The sequence below is a fragment of the Artemia franciscana genome, chromosome 6 (assembly GCF_032884065.1).
Source record: "Artemia franciscana chromosome 6, ASM3288406v1, whole genome shotgun sequence".
Lineage (NCBI taxonomy): Eukaryota > Metazoa > Arthropoda > Branchiopoda > Anostraca > Artemiidae > Artemia > Artemia franciscana.
In genome coordinates, this window is record NC_088868.1 from 12,155,149 (window position 1) to 12,176,019 (window position 20,871).

The window sequence follows — 20,871 nt, forward strand, 5'->3', positions numbered from 1 at the left end:
TAACATCTTGCTACGATAAGACCCAAAGTGCTTTCAATGAACCTTTGGTATTTAGCACTTTATTTTGTTTTTATTTATCAAATTTTATGCTATGATTTCATTTGAGCTTTCATTTTCTGGGTTGAAAAATTATTATAACCTCCATCCTCCATTAGTGAACGAAAAATGAATTTTTAAAAGAATACACTGCCTAGTTTTGCCTTTTCCTCAAGAGAAAGAAAGAAGATTTTTTAATTGAGTAATTTCGGGGTATTTTAAACACCGTGATGATATTCACGAAAGTGGCAGATTTGATGCGTTATGATTTACCTACTGATTACTGTAGGGCATGACTGATTGTCTAGCCCTCTTCTAAGGGAACACTTATAATAACAAAATTCTTACTTTATAACATGCGGAGAATTTATGTTTTACGGATTTTCTGGGTTGCTTCCACTCTACGTTTTTCTAACTGTATATTTGTGTTATTTTCAGTTTTATTGTTAGCTTTTTGGATGTATTTGCACATTGAAAGGTTCTAAAAATCCGGACCAAAAATTTCAAAAATAATTAACTTTAATTAAGAAAAAAGAGCCCCCCACCTCTCTCGTGGTGTTTATATTACCTAAATAGATATAACTGGTATAAAAAACGCCTTTTTAAAGTTATAATAAAATGAGTGCAACAAGTGCTCGTTAATCTTTCTTGACAAAGAAATAGATGGGGTTTAATATTGTAAGTATTTGAAATACGAGAACACGACGAAAATTCAAATTGGATGACCGTGTCGGCTCAAAATAGAGCCAAAAAATAATAGACAAATGTGAATTAAAGTGGAGGTGACTAAAAAATCCGTGCAATATAAATTTTCTGCATATTATTAAATAATATTTTAGTCATTTCAGCATTTCCATCAGAAGACGGCAAAGAAAAGACTGTTACCGATTTTTGTTTATCGAAGGTTTGACAGTTTGCGTGGTCATAGAGGGATGTGGGAAAAACTCATCCCCACAAGATGGGTTAGAAGCACTCCCTTCCATAAAACCTGAATAGTTTGGGATTCTTTTCTGTAATTTCCCTTTTACCATATAATCCAAGTATAGATAGATAGATAGATAAGTATATTTTAAAGCCAAATATACGGCCATGAACACAGTGTAATAACATAAACGAGAGGCACAAATAACATTAACTTTGATCAGCGATCATCATAAAACGTTTAACTGAAACACTGCATTAACATAATACTAGTACTTAATACTTAAAAAAAAACGTCCTTGAAAAGAACATTTAACTCTCGGAAAAAGACATAAATAAAACATTACATTTACTTTATGCTGAGATTTTTAAAAATTAATTTATTTATTATTATTTTTTTTTTATTTAGCAAAATTTCCAGATACCTTGCTACTCTACAAATAAACTGAGGCGACATACTTTTTAAGACACCTGGAATTATCAACTTATTATTTCCAAATATCTCTTCCCTTATTTTAGATAGCCCTTGGCACCAGCTTAAGTAATGCTCTAAATAATCCTCTTTAACTGTGCAAAGCGGGCAAGTTAATCTGTCTTCATTGGAACATCCTTCTTTAGAATATTTTATAAATCTTGCATTCATTGGGAGGCAGTTAGCCATGAGCTGCATCCACAACGTCAAATATCTAGCTGGTAAATTCAGCTTAAAGTAGAACTCCTGCCCATAAACCACCTTAACATCCTTATAAAACTTTAATGTTTCTAATGTATATTTTATCCCAGTATGTATATTCCAGCGCAGAAATCTGGTTTTCCAGTTATTTATTTCATATGAAATATTAAAAATTTTGTTCAGTCCTGAGGTAAGTAGGGATTGTATGTTCTACCCCCTTAACTCTAAGTTCGGCTGCTATAACAGCAACCTATTTAGGAGGGGCTGCTTAGGGGCCTGAGCAAACTTGAGCTGTATAGTCCGAAAAGCACAAATTTTGGTAATTTCAGGTCTTTACTTGTGAAAATTTTTCCGCTATCCCAGTTCCCCGAACGTTTTGGCCGTGTATATGTATGGTTGGTAACATTGTCACCAACTTGTCAAGAAATATAACGTTGTCAAGAAATAGTAATGCGTAAAATATACTTAATTTACTCTAGATTGGTGCTGCTAATAATGACGAAGAAGCTGTCCGAGATTGGTTAGATTGGATGTACACATTGACACGCCTCGGAATTTTGGTCTGTTTTGCGGCTCTTCATTCATCTACACCTCGGATTATGCTTGTTATTCTGTTGGGATTGGCCGTTTATCTGTAAGTTATATTTGATATTTTTGGGTAAAATCGAGTGCTTTTCTCACTCAGCGTCATGAAATAATTTTAGTTCTAAAATTCCTTAATGGTTTCAAATTTCTATTGGCACTTTTGATTCATTTTTGGGGTGGGGGAAAACATTTATTTTTCCAGACAAATGTCATGTTTTAGAACAGTGCATATTTCTACCCTTTAATATTTTAGTTCTACAAGGAGACTGTAATATTTGACCTGAACTTGTGATTCTATCGTAAGTTCATATCGTGACCTGAACTTGTGTTTAAGATAGATTTGAAAATTTGGGTGTGAAATATTAGAGCTGCTTTCTAAAACTCTGGCGTTCTATTCCTTGCATTCTAAAAATTTTGATGGGTTTCGTATTCCTATACATTCTTTTGAGGTTGTAATTTTGAGGCTTGTATTTATCTTGTGAGTCTGCTTATTTATTTATTTTCCTTTGATAAGCTAAACAATACGAATTACAGTGACCGTTATTGCCACATATGGATTTGAACTAAGAACTTTTCAATTGAAAAAGAGTCATTCTTCTTCCGCTTTTTGAATATTTGGAGACGCTAATGCGCAATCTCTAGGTAATTCCATGTCCCGTGGTAACTGTGATCGGGCCCCGGGCCTCATATTACCAAGTAGAGATAAATCCACTGTGTCACCTCAGGATGAAGCAGTTTAAAAATAAGGATTAGAAAAAGGATTTCAAAATAAGCCTGCAAGATTTGCGGTCAGATTTTGCCGTTAAGCCGAAGTCATGCTAAATTTAAAGAATAGAAGAATGGAATAAATAGCAAAAATCTGGCCTCTATGCTGATAAATTAAAAATGAAAGAAGTTTCGGCTGAGTTCAATTCTGTACTACCGTTTAAACATCCATTTTCCTTAGTGAAAAATAAATGGATTCCATTGTTTTGAGCCTTGGAAAAGCCCAACTTACCAAGTTTCCTTTTTAAATTTTGAAGGTTTTAGCATGAATCATGTAATGGACAATTAACATAATGCATACACTAGACTTATTCTCTGTAAAAAAAAAAAAATAAAGAAAAAATGGTTAATGCTAAAAAATGACAACTTTTACCATTGAACATTTAATCCTTTTCTTAGAGGAACAAAAGTTTTCGCAAGCGCTGTTATCATTCAAAAGAGGGTCAAGGTTTCAATTGAAGGGGTGGACAACCTAGGCCCTCCACTCCTGAGGGTTGTTGAAAGACCTCCTCCTGGAAAAATTAGACAATAGGGGCGCGAAATGTAGTTTTTACCGATTTTTCCGACTTTTAAAGGAGGGGAGGCAGTCGGGGACTTAAAAAACTAGTTTTATACCAATCCGTAAGAAACTTTGTTGGGAACTGTCTTTTTTCATCTGTCCAGTTTTGATTTTTTTTTTTGGATAGGAATTTTCGGTTCCACCAATAATAGATAGATAGATAGATAAGTGTATTTCAAAAACCCGTGGGCCATATGCACACAAAATATAAATAAATAACAGACAAGCAAGGAAATTAACAACAGTACGAACACGCACAAAAAAAAAAACAGAATTCAACGCAAAAAGTACCTAATCTAACTACAAAAGAAATTAATCATATAAAACTTTTTCTTCTTATTAAAGATTTTTCTATATATACTCCCACTCGAAATATTGTGGTTGGGTTACTATTTTGTAGAATACCCGGAAGCATCAAATTAATCCCATGCAAATAAATTTCCCGTAAATCCAAGAGCACCGGGCATTTCCGGAGAAAATGATCCAAGTCTTCATCATCATCTTTACAAAGAGGACAAAGATACCGCCTATCAGGACCAACTATCATTTTATTTTTGTCGAACGTTTTTTGCCTGTTCTGGATTGGAAGACAATTTACCCTAAGCTGAATCCAACGACGTAGAATCATAGCCGGTAAATTAAGTTTAAAATAAACTTCCTCCCCAAAACTAGGTTTTGCCTGATTATAATGTTGTAGGGTTGTAGAATCAAGAACCAGCCCTTGCCAATGCTGAATTTCCTGACTCTCTAATATAAATCGTACCTGGCTTTCTAAATTTGCTGGTACATCGCGAGAGCAAAGACCATTATTCCATAAATAAGGCATTCCTACTTTTTCTAGTAATGATTTAATTTGGGATGGCCACGAGGTTTTTAAACCACATTTCAACATCTCTTCATATGCCACTCTTACTAGTCTATCTTCATTACTCTTAGTTAATTTCAACCAGAATCTAAGCATTAAAATATACCTACGTAGCTTTAAAGAAAACAGGCCCATATCACCTTTCAGAATCTGTGAATGAGTTGTCTGATGTAAACCAAACACTCTTTTATAATACTGGAGCTGAAGGGACTCCAGTTGCTGCACCGTTTCTCCACCCCATATCTCTGCTCCATATTCTATTACGGGTAAAATTTTTGTGTTAAATATTCTTTTATGCATTTTTAGGTTTTTGATCCCCATTATCGTCGGGTTTCTAAATATAGCTGACATGGCCACCCTACCTCTCTTAATTATTTCATCAACATGACTCCTTAGGCTTCCATTTTCCGATAAGATAAAGCCTAAATATTTTATTCTTTTACTTATAAATAGTTCCTTATTATTAAATTTAAACGTATATTTTTCATCGTCCCCAACCTTCCTTTTTTTAAAAATAACAACTTCGCTCTTTTCAGTATTCAGCCTTAACTTTTTTATATGCAAATATTCTTCTATGAGATTCAAAAGAGTCTGTAGATCTTGCGGTTTATTAGCCACCAAAGCAATATCATCTGCAAATAATAAGAGAGATAGTTTTTGAGTCCCTAGGCTAACTTTCGGAGCCCATCTATTCTGTAGAAAATTAACAACATCATTAATAAAAATATTAAACAACTTAGGTGAAAGGGTGCTGCCCTGTTTTACTCCCCGCTTAATATCAAAAAGCTTCGAAAACCTATTACCAACTTGAATGATTCCACTCACACAAGTATACATGCTCACTATCAATCTAACAAATGAATGGGGAAGGCCAATATTTAGCATGGCATCCTTCAATAACTCTCTGTCGACACTATCAAAAGCCTTATGGAGATCCAGAAATCCCACATAAAGACAAGTTTTACCCTTTCCATATTTATCTATTAATGCCTTTAAAATAAACACACTATCTGTCGTCCCATACCCTGTCCTGAAACCTCCTTGTTCCTCATGTATTAAATTATTTGTATTTAACCAATTGGAAAGCCTGGTATCTAATATTTTCTCCAAAACCTTACTTAAAGCAGGGACAAGTGCTATTAAACGATAATTTTCGTGAGCCTTCGGGTTTCCTCTCTTAAAAAGTGGTATAAACAATGATGTCTTCCAAGCGCTTGGCCATTGCCCTGACCTTAACACCTTATTACAAAGAAGAACAATTATCGGTATCAAAATGGAAAGAAAATTCTTAAATAACAATATTGGTATACCATCAACACCCGCAGCAGTACCACCTTTTAACTTCTTAAATATTGACTTAATCTCTTGGCCATTCACATCACCCACTAAATCGTAATCATGTTCTCTCATGGGATAAATAACCATCTCTGGGGTATGCGCTACCTCCTGAAGATCTGCACAATCACCTTCTAAATTATTTAGGTAATCAGGCCATGAATCAGCTTCCGGAACAGCCTGGGTATTAACATTTCTCCTTCCACTATCATTCTTTATATAGCCCCAAAACTTTTTAAAATCTTTATTTCTAAAATCATCAGCGATATCCAGTTTCTTCTTATGCTCGTACTCTTTTTTTTTCTTTTTATTAAACTTTTATATTCTCTTCTTTTATCTTTATAATTAGCCAATTTTAGACTTTGATCTTCCGCGCTATCAATTTTACCATTCGTAAGTGCGATATAGTACTGAAAACAACACTTTTGGTGCCACTTCTTAAGTGGAATAGCTCCGACGTACAAAACAGGTACTATTGTGATAGTTATGTTCTAGAACCCTTAACTGCCTTTTTAAGTGACCAAAAAAATTGGAGGGCACCTAGGCCCCCTCCCACGCTAATTATTTTCCCAAAGTCAACGGATCAAAATTCTGAGATAGCCATTTTATTCAGCGTAGTCGAAAAACCTTATAACTATGTCTTTGGAGACGACTTACTCCTCCACAGTCCCCGTGGGAAGGGCTACAAGTTACAAACTTTGACCAGTGCATAGTAATGGTTATTGGGAATTGTACAGGTGTTGTATTCAGGAGAATTTTTTGGTTGGGAGGAGGGGTTGAGAAGAGGGGGATATAATGGGGAAACTTTCCATCGAGGAATTTGTCATGGGGGATGAAAATTTCCATAAAGGGAGCGCAGGATTTACTAGCATTATTTAAAAAAAAACACAATGAAAAAATAAATATGAAAGTTTTTTTCAGCTGGAAGTAAGGAGCAGCATTAAGACTTCAACGAACAGAAATTATTACCCATATGAGCGGCTCACCTCCTCCTAATACCTCGCTCTTTACGCTAAAGTATTTTTAGTAATGTCAACTATTTATTCTACGGCTTTTGTTTTTCAGGGGTCATTCTTAATGAATTGGGACAAAATTTCAGATTTAGTGTAAAGAGAGAGGTACTGACGAGGGGGCGAACCCTCTCATATGTGTAATAAAAACATGAGAATAAAAAATTCTTTACGTAAGCTAGTTTATAAGTTACGTATATTTTTAATAATAAAAAGATTCGTAAAAAATCAAAAGTTTTAGTTGCCTTTTTAATTAACCAAAAAATTGGAGGGCAACTAGGCTTCCTCCCCCGCTCTTTTTTTCTCAAAATCATTAGATCAAAATTATGAAAAAGCCATTTAGCAAAAAAAAAAAAAAAAAAAAATGCAAATTTCGTTTTAATTATTTCTCTGCGGGAGCCAAAATCAAAACATGCATTGATTCAAAAACGTTCAGAAATTAAACAAAAAAAAACAAGCTTTTTCAACTGAAAGTAAGGAGCGACATTAAAACTTAAAACGAACAGAAATTACTTCGTATATGAAAGGGGCTGCTTCCTCATCAACGCCCCGCTCTTTACGCTAAAGTTTTTTGCTGTTTTAAAAAGAAGAGTTGAGAGAAAGAGTCAAACTTTAGCGTAAAGAGCGGGGCGTTGATGAGGAAGCAGCCCCTTTCATATACGAAGTAATTTCTGTTCGTTTTAAGTTTTAATGTCGCTCCTTACTTTCAGTTGAAAAAACTTGTTTTTTTTATTTAAATTTATGGTAAGGGTGATGATAGACACAGTTTCTGACAGAGTAGAATTTTATGATGTTGCCAGTGCCACATTTTGAACTGAATTAGATTATAAAAATGCAATGTTATCTTGTCACCTTAATTTTTTGAATTAACACCTTTTTAATTTTATTTTGCAAAATGCTCATGTTTTAGACAGTTCAAACAAATTTATTGAATTTCTTGCCTTTTATGCTGACTTAGAAAATGTAACTCCATTTTGTCTAGCATCCATGGAATTTACAAAATATTTCATGTTTTTTTTTTCTCATGGTAACGTAGAGATATTCTATCAAAAACTGGGGTTACATAAAAAAGTGGTTACATTTTGAATTCTACATAAAAGGCTGCCTTTGAAAGGTTTCTTAACAATCAAAATCCATTTTTTTGTAATCACGATAAAGGAAGTCATTCTGGGATTCAAAAATTTAACTATTTTAAGTTTAAAAAGTTCAACTGAAATTTAAAATGTAACATATATACAAACACATTTTCCGGCAAAATAATATTTCATGACGTTGGCCATGCAATATTTTGAAGTGAATTTCAAAATAAAGCTTGCAATGTTTTTCGTACCATCTCAAGTTTTCGAATTACAACCTTTTGAAATTTTGTTTTGTAAACCGCTGATGTTTAGGTCTTTCAAACAAGATTATGTGAAAAATAAAATTTGGATTCCACATAAAAGCTTTCTTACGAAAGTTTATTAATCAATTAAAATCAACTTTTTTCTTTTTTTGGAAAATCCGTTGCATAAAATGGTTCAAGAGATTTGTAATTAGGAAATCATGTCGGGGGGGGGGAGTATCGTCAGGGCACTATTTAAAGAGGCGTTTAATCTCAAGGTCATTGATAAATCAGAAAATATTGACATTTAGGACGGTGTTTTACCCAAAGCAATTTAAAGCAAGAAACAATTTCAAATGCATGCCAAAGATTCATCCTGAGATTTAAAAAATCTCTCAGGCACTCTGAAATAATTGCTTTGGCGAATGACTAAATTGAGTTGGCAAAATTGACAAATGACTAAATTGAGTAGTTGTTGTTTTGAAACCAAATTTGATCCTTCTTCCCCATAAAAAAATATATTTCTAGTTCAGCTTCAATTTTGCTCGGGGATTAGTCTTCAAAAATTGGCATCAAAATCGAAATGATTCTGGTTGCCCAAGATTTGGCCTTGTCAATTGTATTAGATCAAACAGTTCGTGGTAACGAACTATAATTCAGGAGCAATGCGACTCAATAGTAACAGAAATTCTAAGAAACAGAGTCTTGATAACAATAGATACATCAAAAGAATCGAATTGGGTAATTAATCCAAATATATAAAATTCATCAAGTTTCATGTTAATCATCAGAGCTTACGAACCTGAGAACTATGCCCAAATTTTGAAAATACTCCCTGACAAAACATCAATTTGAAAAAACATCAAGTGATCTTAATGAAAATCACACCATCAGATTTAGCGTATCAGAGCTTATCAGCGTACCTGTAGAGGTTTCAAACTCGTGTATACAAAAATGTGGATTATTGCATCTTTTATCAGAAGAAACATCATGGATACGTGTTTATTTAATTTTTTTTGTGGTTGTTTTTTTCAGGGTGATCGTATCGAATGAGTGATCCTAGAATATTGGGACAGGGCTCAGAAGAGGGCAGCTAGCCCCTCCTCTACACCCTTTTCGTCCAAAGTTGACCCTCAAAATTTTGTTTGTTCAACCAAGTCGAAATATCAAATAACTATATCTTTGAGGATGACTTAACCCCCTACATTCCCTGGGGCATGGGCTGCAAGCAATGAACTTTGCCCGTTGTTTACATATAGTATTGGTTATTAGGAAGTATAGTTGGGACGCATAGAGACATTTTGGGGGGATTTCTGGCGGGAGGGGGAACCAAATAGGAGGATCTCTATACGGATGAATTTTTAGTGGCGAAGGGAATTTTCCATGGAAGGTGAGCCAGATTTCCCGGCATTATTTAAAAAACGATCAGAATTGAAAGAAAAATTTTAACTGAAAGTAAAGAGCAACATTAAAACTTAAAACGGACAGAAATTATTACGTATATGAGGAGAGTTGGTGCTTCCAATACCTTGCTCTTAACGCTAAAGTTTTTTCTGAACTTTAAAAAAAGCTTATTATACCAATTAAACGGTCATTGTGTTTCAGGATTCATTGTTGTATAATTGATACAAAAAGTCAAACTTTAGCGCGAAGGGTGAGGTATTGACGAGGGGTAAATCCCTCTTTTATACGTAATAGCTTTGTACGTTTCAAGTTTTGATGCTGTTCCTTACTTTCAGTTGAAAAAAAATGTTCTTTATTTATTTATCTATCAATTACTGTAGAAAAGCATAAGGCTCTAGTAATTGAGCAAAATAGTAAAGCCCACATGAGATTTTTTGGAAAACGGAAACCTTCTAGCAGATTTTTCCCATTATGACCTTCGCAGTCAAGAAGATAGGATCAGGCATTTTACGAGCGAGTTTTTTCCTACTCACATAGGACATAGTAGCAGAAGGAAAATTTCAGTCTTTGCTTGATAATTGTTTACGTACTATTGAATCACATAGCGTCCTCTATCAACACATCGGGAATTTGGCGAGTTATTGCTACTCTGAAAAAGAAACGTTCTACAGATGTGGATCAGTTATTCAGATTACACCTAAAATCCGCAAGCGACAAGCTAATAATGGACTTTCAGCTATTCAACCACATTAATTTACATGCAAATAATTAGCCTGAAGATGCTTGCACTAGTTCGTTTACTCAATTTGTCAAAAAAGGTTTGCCCAAATTTGCGTGCTACACAACGATTTTCGGTCCTATAGTCAACAAATTGACTGCGTAGCACTTTTGTACTGTTTAGTGCTGTTTTAGCAACCCAGAGCGCGTACTACAGCGCTGCACGTAATGAAATAATGCTAAAATGGCACTTTCGTGCTACAGTTGGCAACCCTCTCTGGTAGCACATATTGTTTCTCGTGTGTTCGACTCGGGCGTCCAACCTCAGCTGCTATATACTGGGAAAAGTCAAGGTCTTTTTAGCTTTGTTGTTAGGGTTTTGTTGTTTTGTTAGCTCTGTTTGTAGAAGTACCTACTCAGAATAGTTTCGTATCAGGGGAAACTTGGATTAGAGTGTGGAAAGATATCCACCGGTCACCACCCCTTTATTTGAATACCATTTTAAAAGTTCAGGAAAAGGTTACGGTAAGTTGCATAATTAGAGATCTGGAGACTTCTCTCCTTAATTATGCTGATGATGTTTTAAACCTTAAGCCGGATGCTGTCATCAATTGAAAAACATTTCTCTGTTCTTAGTTGCAAACCTGTAAAAATGGGATTGCCCACCTTAGGGTAACCCACCTTAGAGTGAGATGCTTATTTTCGGTTGGTCTCCGGTTACGACAGAAGGTGTGTAGCTGGGAAGTCAAAATGTCTCCCCATCTGCATGTATTAAGTATGTTGGCCATCTGATCGGTACCACTGCCAATATCAAAATGCTCCCTCCTCCTCGCGAATCTTGGTGAAAAATTGTGGAAAGCATTTGGAGGATTTTTGTTGGCTGTAATTGCGTAAACATGTTTACGTGTACCGACAAAAAGAGCATAAGATACTCTGTACTTTAGATATGTGATATTTCTCTAAATCTGTCTCAGGTTTTTTCCAGGTGATTGGGCGTTAATTTTATGTTTTATTTGTGTTCTAGTATGTAAGTTTTATTTATTTTTAATATATTCCTAATAATGCAACTACTAACGACTCACCCCAGCCCAAAGCCACCTGAGACCAACACAGCTACACACTCTCTTCCTCCATCCCAATGTATTCAAAGCCTCCCTCTTTAAACCCTCCCAGGAAGCTCCCATTTCCTTTAAGTGTTTCTTTATGATATTCCCTCACCCCAACCTTGGGTGACCTGTTTTCCGTTTAGCCCTAGACGGTTGGCCGAAAACGACAATCTTTGACAATCTGTCATCCTTCATCCGCAGAACGTACCCTAGCAATCTCTACCTTTCTCTCATTATAGCCCTAGAAAACGGGATTGAACCATGCTTTTCATACAGCCATATTTGACCACTGCAATTACTGTAGCATTCAATATTCTAATCTTGGTTTGCAGACTAGTCTCCCTATTCTTCCAAACTTTTTTTAACTGTGGAAAACACCCTGAGCCTTGGCTATTCTACTTCTAACATCTTTACTGCTCCAACCGTCTTTACTAATAAATCTACCAAGGTAAGTGAAGCTGTCCACCTGATCAATCTTTTTGTTACCCAACATCACCTCTTGATCTTCCCTTATTCCTAGTCTTAGTGACTTAGTTTTCTTAACATTTATTTTTAAGCCTATTCTAGGACCTTGAACTCGCAGAACCTCTAACAGTTCCTTCATTTTGCTCACACCTTCATCTAGGATGCCATAATCATCAGCATAATCTAAGTCCAGGAGAGCGTTTTCTCCCCATTTGATTCCGTGGTCTCCCATTGCCTTCTTAAGACGAAATCCATAAAAATGATCCATGTAAAGGGGTATAGAACACAGCCCTCCTTAACTCCTGAATTTAATACGAAACCAGCTGTTAACCTCATTTCCTACCTTAACCACAGAAGTGTTATTCTTGGACATAGTACTTATCAATTTAATGTATTTGTCTGGTATACCATACAAGGATAAGACCTTTGTTAAAGTCCTTATATCAACAAAACCGAACCCTTGCTCATAATCTATAAAACTGAGGATCAAGTAAAAATTGCGGGTGGCCTCTCAAGGAGTCGAACCCATGCCATAGCCGCCGTTCCAGTTACGGTAACAAAAGGAGAGGAATAATCTCATTTTCTTCAATCAGTTCTAAATTCATCTCTAATAATCTTTAAATTCACTATTAGTTTTGTTCTATCCGGGACCTTGTTTAAAAAACCTAAACTAGGAGATAATAAAGAAAATAGTTTATTTAAGACAAAATACCAAAATTTAGGATATTCAAGCTAAAAATTTCTGTGAAGCTTGTAATTTTTGTAATGTGAAACATTAGCTCCCACTCTATTTAAGGAGATAATTTCACTTAGTTTCTAAAGGACGTCGTGAAATCTTCAGGAGAAAACGCACTTAGAGACCCATTTGCTTTAAGAGATCTCAACTCTTCTTCGCGCATTGCTTTCTTCTTTTTCAATGATTCGAACCTCTGTACAAGTTCTTGATCCTGTAATCTTTTTCTTTGCCTGTAAGCTCGGGCGGCTTCCTTGTTTTTTTCTCTGACATATTTCTTGTATTCTTCAGGGCAACTTAAACGTTTACTTTTTCGGGGCTGATTTCTAAATATCTTGGTAGCGTTCTTCTCGCCGTTATATTTATTGTTCTTTGCTATTTCTTCTGGATTTATATCCCAGTAATCTTCCATGGGATAGCTTATTTCACAATTTGGTAGCGAGGCAACATACAAAGTTTCTGGGGTATGTTGGCGATTGTCTTTCCTGCAGTTTTCCATTTCTGCTCTCTGCGTGCTTGCATGGTTTTGTAATTCAACGTCATTGTCTTCTTTTGTGCTAACACTGGCAGGATTGTTGAAGCCACCAAGGTCTGACATACCCCAACGTGACACGTTGGGTCTGACATATCGCCAACAACATACGTCATCTTGGTTGTTCTCTGTCATAGTTTAACGAATTGTTTTTGTTTTGCAAAAAAATGTCTTGTTTGTGTTTGAGTCATCTTTTGGAAAATTATGTGCTTTTTAATGGTTGTAAACAAAATATTTTTAGGTCCTTACACAAATTTCTTGGCTTATAAAATTCAATTGGCTATTTGCAAAAGAACTTGAGATTTTAAAGAAATAAACTCTTTGACCATGGGTAAGTTATTCAAACCCTATTCGAAGTAGACTGAGGTTACACTATCAGCATTAGCCTTTGGGACTTCTGAGTGATGTTGAGCAGAATTCAAGATTTCAGGCTTTTTACCGTGTCCAGTAGAGGTTAGTTTAATGAGGAGAACGAAACTTGCATTGAAATAGATTTATGTCCCAAATTTTATTTTTCATCATTTTATTTTTACCCTTTTTCCCTTTTTAAATGGCTTTTCATATAGTCCTTTAAATTGCTGCATTTGTCATGTATGCCACTGTTTTATTTATCTTATTTTTTCTTAACTCATTTTTCTCAATTCATCGTCTTGTTTGTTACAAAATTGATTTTCACAAAAAATTGTGAGCCATTTTTCGGTCACTTCCAAATGTTCAATTATTTCTAAATTGTATCAGTATATGCGCTTCCAATGATACAACATTCAATCCAAATACAATAATGTGACGTCCCAGTTCTCCCCCCTCATGTATGTAAAGCTACAGAAATGAGTAACTTGAAGCAGCCATATGTATACAACGTGCCATTTGGAACTTGAAGATGGTTGAATCTATGGAAACAATTCAGATCCAGGCAATAGCCTTTATATGAGCTATTAAATATCTACGATGTTCTGGTAGTCCGCTAACCATAACGCTGCCCCTTGAGAAATTGCGCAAAAAGTGCCAAGGCATTTGAAGATGGTGGAATTTATAAAAAGGACATAGAAATGAGAAATAGATTTTGATTGAGCCATTAAACATGGTATGCTGCTCTGCTAATCCAATAGCCCAAGAAAAAAAAAGACCATGTTGATTCCAACGGTATCCAATGGTTTTTATTTTGATCTGACGCCATTTTTGGGGGGGTTTCAGGCTTTTTTCGAAATCATTGTAATATTTTTTTGACAATAAACTTTTACTTTTAAGACTAACCGAAATAATAATTACCATTCCTGAATCAGTGTCGAATGTTATTTTATCTGCGAATATGGATTCGCAGATAAATGTTTCTAACTGAGGCAAGTCAATCAATTCCATAAATAGCACGCACAAATAAATCTGGGAGAACACGCAAAAGTTTCAGGTGATCATAAAACGTTCCAAATCAAAAAGCTCCAAAATTAAATTTTCACTCTTCCATTTTTGCTTTAGTGTTTTACTTTATGCTATAATCCACTTCATTGTTTATTCCTACTATTTGAGTCCTGTGGAAAAAAATAAATTTTGTTAATCACAGGTTTTTATGTTATGATTTATAGGACTCTATTGTCTTTTGGTTATCAATGCATAGATTCTCACGCATTAGAATGTTGTTGTTTTTTTTTAAGGACAGTTCCTATGGGGGGAAGGGGGCTCCTATACTTTTATTAAGGAGATATGTTCTTATTTGCATGCATTTGGGTTTGTTACCTTACCTATACAAATGAGGGGGCGGGGAAGTTTCTTCCAATATTATTCCAAAGAACATTCCAGGAAAAATTGAAATTGGGTGGAAAATGGACCCCATCTTGGCAATTACTCGACACTTTGGCAGATTCCTATGTTTATTGCTCTTATTCCACTCCTGATTTTAGGTATCAGACACGCCGAGCACAAAGACCGAATCGTGTACCAGAACCAAATCCTCGAGTTGAGCCCCCTCCCGCCCCCGAACGAGAAGACGATAACAACAACAGGAATGAACCAAATCCAGATCAAGTAAATAACAATATCCCACAAGGAATGGAAAACAATCCAGAATTGAGACAAGAAGCAGCTGTACCTCCCCCGCGCCCCCCTACTGCACTTGATGTTGTTAAAACAGCCCTAGTTTCATTTGTGACATCCCTTTTTCCAGATCACCAAAACATTTTCAACTGAATTATTTTGTTAAGCTCTTTTTATTGAGACCTGTTCGTTTTACCCTTAGTAGAGGAGAAGAAGTTACTTCCTGAAGTTAATGTATGTAGCGCTTGTAATTGCTTTTATTTTAGAGACGGAATTATTGTTGTTTAGGTTAGAAGTGTCTGAACTGTGACTTGAGGGATAGATTTGCCGCATAATGACCATGAATCCAGTCAATGAAAACCGTTGAAAAGTTGAAAAACCGTTGCTTTTTTAAAAGGATATTGTGTGAAATGGAAATGTAACTCAATTGATTCATTCAGTTTCAAAATTGAACAAAATTTGACTAAAGCTTTCTTTTTGTAAATGTAGATACTGGTCAAACTTTGGACTCTTAGCTATCTTACTTATATGACGTCTAATAGCTGTGATTTTTTTTTCATTTTAATTGCAAAAACCTCTGTAAATTTCAATGAGACACGCGGATATAAATTGACCTATTCCGTTGCCAATGCTAATGCTTTTTTTTTTTGTCTACTTGCGTTCGTGATTGATTGATGTCTGCTTTGTTTTTCCGATATGTAGTTTAGTCTGTTTTTGGCCTTTTAAAATAAAAACACACTATTAGCTTTTTTTGTTATCATAACAGAAAATTTTCAGTAACAATTGTGCGAACAATCGGGTTCATGGGAGTAAACTGAAAATCGTTGGCAAAACCCTCTAACAATTTGAACGCGGTCGGAAAAATTATTTATAGACTTCGAGTGATAAATTCCATAAAACGTGCAAAGTAATTAACTGCAAACGATTGTGATTGCGACTGCATTCGTGATTGATTGATGTCTGCTTTGTTTTTCCGATATGTAGTTTAGTCTGTTTTTGGCCTTTTAAAATAAAAACACTCTATTAGCTTCTTTTTGCTATCATAACAGAAAATTTTTAGTAACAATTGTACAAACAATCGGGTTCATGGGAGCGAACAGAGAATCGTTGGCAAAATCCTCTAACAATTTGAACGTGGCTGGGATAAATTATTAATAGACTTCGAGCAATAAATTCCATAAAACGTGCAAAGTAATTAACTGCAGACGAATTTTATGTTTAAGTGTTGTGCTACATTCTCGTCCTTGTTTTGAAGTTTGAAAGCCTGATTTAAGTCTTTGTCCTATTTTTAATAGCTTGGCGAATTATTTTGATAGTAACATCCCTGTTAGTAGCAATGTGGAAAGCGGAAACTGGCCTTATTTACTTTTTTGGAATATTGCATTTTCCAATATATCGACTACCTATGGTTATGGACTCTAGTGAATCGATAAGCAACGTTTGTGAATTTGTTTTTTGATTTCTTCCGATCAAAAATATAACATTTGTAGCCTGTTGTCCTACTTTGCTAACCTCAAATAGTAGTTTGGTTAAATTTGAATTTGGAATTTGATGTGTTTTTATTTTTTGACGGCCGAATGAACGAAATTACAAATTATAGGGACTGCTTTGTTCATTTTAAAAGATTAAATTCTCTTATTCAAGTTTTTTCAATCCAAAGCTCTTGAATCAAGATTTCACTTTCTCTTTAAGTTTTAGTTGAATTTTCTTGTACGAAAGCAGTTTGTAATTAGGCTCATTACCTTTTGTTTTGTTTCTGTAGGCTTCTTTTTTTGTGGGAGAGTATGTACTACCTAATACCCTTTTCATCCGGAAGTAAAAACATTATTTCGGAAAAATCGTGTATAGAATCCTATTTATTTATTTGTTATTCGTACCTATCTATTCAGAATAGAAAAATTAAATATTTGGTGTGATATGCAAGTTCTAAAGTCTGATTTTTAGCTCGGAAGAATTCGGTTGACCAATAGAGAAGCAGTAAGTTTACTTGTAATTTTTTTTTTTTACTGGCTTAAGCAAATTCGTTTGACTGGCTTGTCTGGCTTTTTTTGACTGTCATAAGCGTAATAAGCATCTAGCGAATTCGTTTGCGTCAAGCGAAACGAATTCACTAGATGTACGTTCTCAGTTTGTATGATTTTAAAACCAATTAATTTTGTAAAAGGCAGAAATTAAAAATCTCCAGAAATTAAGAATAACTTGGGTATTTATTTTGACTGACTAGATTTGACTGACGAATTCGTTTGCGTCAAGCGAAACGAATTCATTAGATGCAAGTTCTCAGTTTGTATGATTTTAAAGCCAATTAATATTATAAAAGGGCAGAAATTAAAAATCTCCAGAAATCAAAAATAACTTGGGTATTTATTTTGACTGGCTTGAGCAAATTCGTTTGACTGGCTTGCCTGGCTTCTTTTTACTGTCATAAGCGAAACTTGCATCTAGAGAATTCGTTTGCATTAAGCGAAACGACCTACCCAGGTTTAAAGTTTATATTTGGAATTTAAAGCTCTGTCTTAGAAAATGTCAGCCTGCTATGAACAAGAAAAACATCAAAGATGACAGTGGGTTTAATTAATGCTATTTTTCGTCAATTTCCTAATATTATGAAAATCCTTGCCCTTATGTTTAAATGTAAAAATTGTCATCGTTGTTAAATGTTGTCAACTGCTGAAAGTTTTTAAGAAGATAAATTGCACTCTTGTAATAAAAGAACACTAATATAATATCTTAGTTTTTAGGTTAAATTACCTATTATATTTTTAAATGATTACTTTTAATTCTGCTATCTTAATTTTCATCTTTGAGAATGTGTCAATTATTTTGCTACTGGAATCGAGTGAGGTAACGTTTACACACTGCGTGGAAAATTACCTAACAGTATTACTGGACCTAGAATTTTAATTTCTAATTTTTTGTTGATCATTTTAGTGTTCTTTGGAAGGCCCTAATTGCTTTTCAATACACAGTTTATGCGCTATAAGGACAAGTTTTCCTGAGAACCACATATTATAATTAATAATAATTTTTTTCCGTTATACACAATTGTAAAAAATAGCAGAGTAAGAACAAAGAAACAAAATTTCAAATGAATGAAATTTCGAAAATTCTGGTAATTTTTTTCCGTTATAAACAATTGTAAAAACAGCAGAGTAAGAACAAAGAAACAAAATTACAAATGAGCGAAATTTCAAAAATTCTGTTAATTTTTTTCCGTTATAAACAATTGTAAGAAACAGCAGAGTAAGAACAAAGAAACAAAATTACAAATGAGCGAAATTTCAAAAATTCTGTTAATTTTTTTTCCGTTATAAACAATTGTAAGAAACAGCAGAGTAAGAACAAAGAAACAAAATTACAAATGAGCGAAATTTCAAAAATTCTGTTAATTTTTTTCCGTTATAAACAATTGTAAGAAACAGCAGAGTAAGAACAAAGAAACAAAATTACAAATGAGCGAAATTTCAAAAATTCTGTTAATTTTTTTCCGTTATAAACAATTGTAAGAAACAGCAGAGTAAGAACAAAGAAACAAAATTACAAATGAGCGAAATTTCAAAAATTCTGTTAATTTTTTCCGTTATAAACAATTGTAAGAAACAGCAGAGTAAGAACAAAGAAACAAAATTACAAATGAGCGAAATTTCAAAAATTCTGTTAATTTTTTTCCGTTATACACAATTGTAAAAAACAGCAGAGTCACAACAAGGAAACCAAATTACAAATGAGCGAAATTTCAAAAATTCTGGTAAAACTAAAAAGTAACTGTGGAATAAAATCTTGCAACAAAGATCACGACTGTGCAATGAGCCTGCTAGGACTGTGAAAAGTCCCTGTTATATAAATAAATAGAAAACTTTAGGAAATTCTAACGACATTAAAATACCAGAAGTTCACTGACAATAATTTCCTGGATACGATGACATTGAGGCAGTGACGTTAATGAGGGAGAGGACAGGGGAGGATGTGGTCCCCTAGATTTATTTGCTCTCCCCTAGGTTTCGAAAAATACATTTTATAAGGTATTTTTATTGAAAAGTGGCTTTTTTGTAAAAATTAATAAAAGGGACAAATTTTCCCTTTCCCCCTAGATTTCGAAAATTGTGCTTTGCCCCTCTCTGAATCTTCGTGAATTGATACGGTTGTGTTAAGGTAAATAAACTAAAATTTTTCAGTCGCGAAAATGAGCACGGCCGACCATCCCATTTCATTAGCTATAATGACACAAATATGAAATTTGTATTTTATATTTCTTTCGTGATAGCTTTAGAAAGGGTGAGGAAGAAAGAGAGAACGCTAATTGGTTAAGAGTAGTTATGCCTGTACGTTCTGTAGATATCAGCAACGATGCTTAGCCATGCTTCCCTGAGAATTGGGTTTAGTTCACAAATGTTTGAAATACAATTAATTAATTAACTCTGAAACGTGATTGTTTGCTGCAATCTCTGTTAAACGCTGTCTCTTCACATCTCTTGGGAGGAAATTTAGGCAACCTCTGAAACAGAGGTTGGAAATTTCCAACCTCAGTTAAACACTGTCTCTTCATATCTCTTGGGACGAAATTTAGGCAAATGGTTGTTTAGTGGCATATCCGGCTCTAAAGTATTTAGCGGCCTGGTGCCATGAAAATTGTCATAAGGAAGCCATTTTACTAGTAAAATGGCTTTCACAGTACATTAGATCCGAGATATAGCGAATTTGCGTTTATTAGTCACAAAACTGTTACTGCTATTGTTGCTATTCTTACAGTTAGGGGAAAGGTAGCTAGATATAAACAGAGTTGAGGAATATGATATTTTGTGATTAGTCTAGTCTTTGAGAAGAAAAGTTTGAATTATATTATTTTGGTTTTGCAGAGGTCAATCCTTTATTTTATTTTGGTGATTTCGGTTCATGATTCCATTTTAATTTCTTTTCTTTTTTTGCTTACCCGAGTTTATCCTGAAATATATTTGTCGTTTGCGATTATACTATGTATATTGTATAAATAAAAGACATTATTTTCGTGATAGCATGATGTGTTTGACTAGAATGTAAGGTTAATCCGGATTAAAGGGTAAATCCTGGACTTCGTAGTGCGAAGCAGGTGCTACTTGCTTCGCGGAACCGTGGCGGTTAGTATCACCGATTGTTATCTTTTGTAAGTTTTCTAGTTTAAAAAAAAAAAAAAACGTGGCGGTTAGCATGTCTATTATTTTATTTCAAAGAATTGAATATTGTCTTGGTTGTTATAATGTCATCCTAACAGAAAAAAAGTTTGAAAGATCATTACGGGCAACAGAGTACTTCAATTAATTTCGACGTATATTTTGAGTCCTCTATAGTTATACAGTTTTTGAATATTCTCTGGTAGTTCTGAGCTAGGGGTACTGACATATTATTTTGCTCAATTGTGACCAATCATCCATACCTACTCTGTGTATGCGATTAATTGAAAAAAAGAAGAAAAACAGTTTTTCTGAGAGAAGTAAAGAGCGAAGTTTAAGTTGAAACGGACAAGAATTATTGTTTCAAAGTTTACCCAACATTTATAGATAAAATTATGTCAAATAAACCAACGGATAATATTTTCCTATGTTTATATGATTATAGAAAACTAGCGCTTTAGTGAAAATGCAAAACAATATAGGAGTTTTCGTACAATAAAACGAAACTGATTAAGGACAGTTTTTGAGAAAAAGGTATTTTAGGATTGTCTTAATTTTTTTTTTATGTAATTTGGTACTTCGCCCTTTACTTCCCCAATAAAAACTTTAAGTTTATATATAACTTGTTATGGTTTCCAAATAATGCTAGGAAATCCCACTCACCCTTGC

At 34.3% G+C, this 20,871-nt stretch overlaps 1 protein-coding gene across 2 annotated transcripts in view; it reads left to right on the forward strand.

Moving 5' to 3' along the window:
- Positions 1-20,064, forward strand: part of LOC136028059 (homocysteine-responsive endoplasmic reticulum-resident ubiquitin-like domain member 2 protein) — a 40,425-nt gene extending 20,361 nt beyond the window's left edge. The window contains exons 5-6 of one of the 2 annotated variants that reach the window (XM_065705652.1): positions 2,110-2,264; positions 14,923-20,064. In XM_065705652.1, the coding sequence (XP_065561724.1) occupies positions 2,110-2,264; positions 14,923-15,208 (441 nt within the window). In that variant the 3' untranslated portion in view covers positions 15,209-20,064. The remainder of the gene's footprint in view (positions 1-2,109; positions 2,265-14,922) is intronic. The other variant, XM_065705653.1, reaches the window with a different exon arrangement.
- The last annotated feature ends 807 nt before the right edge of the window (positions 20,065-20,871 follow it).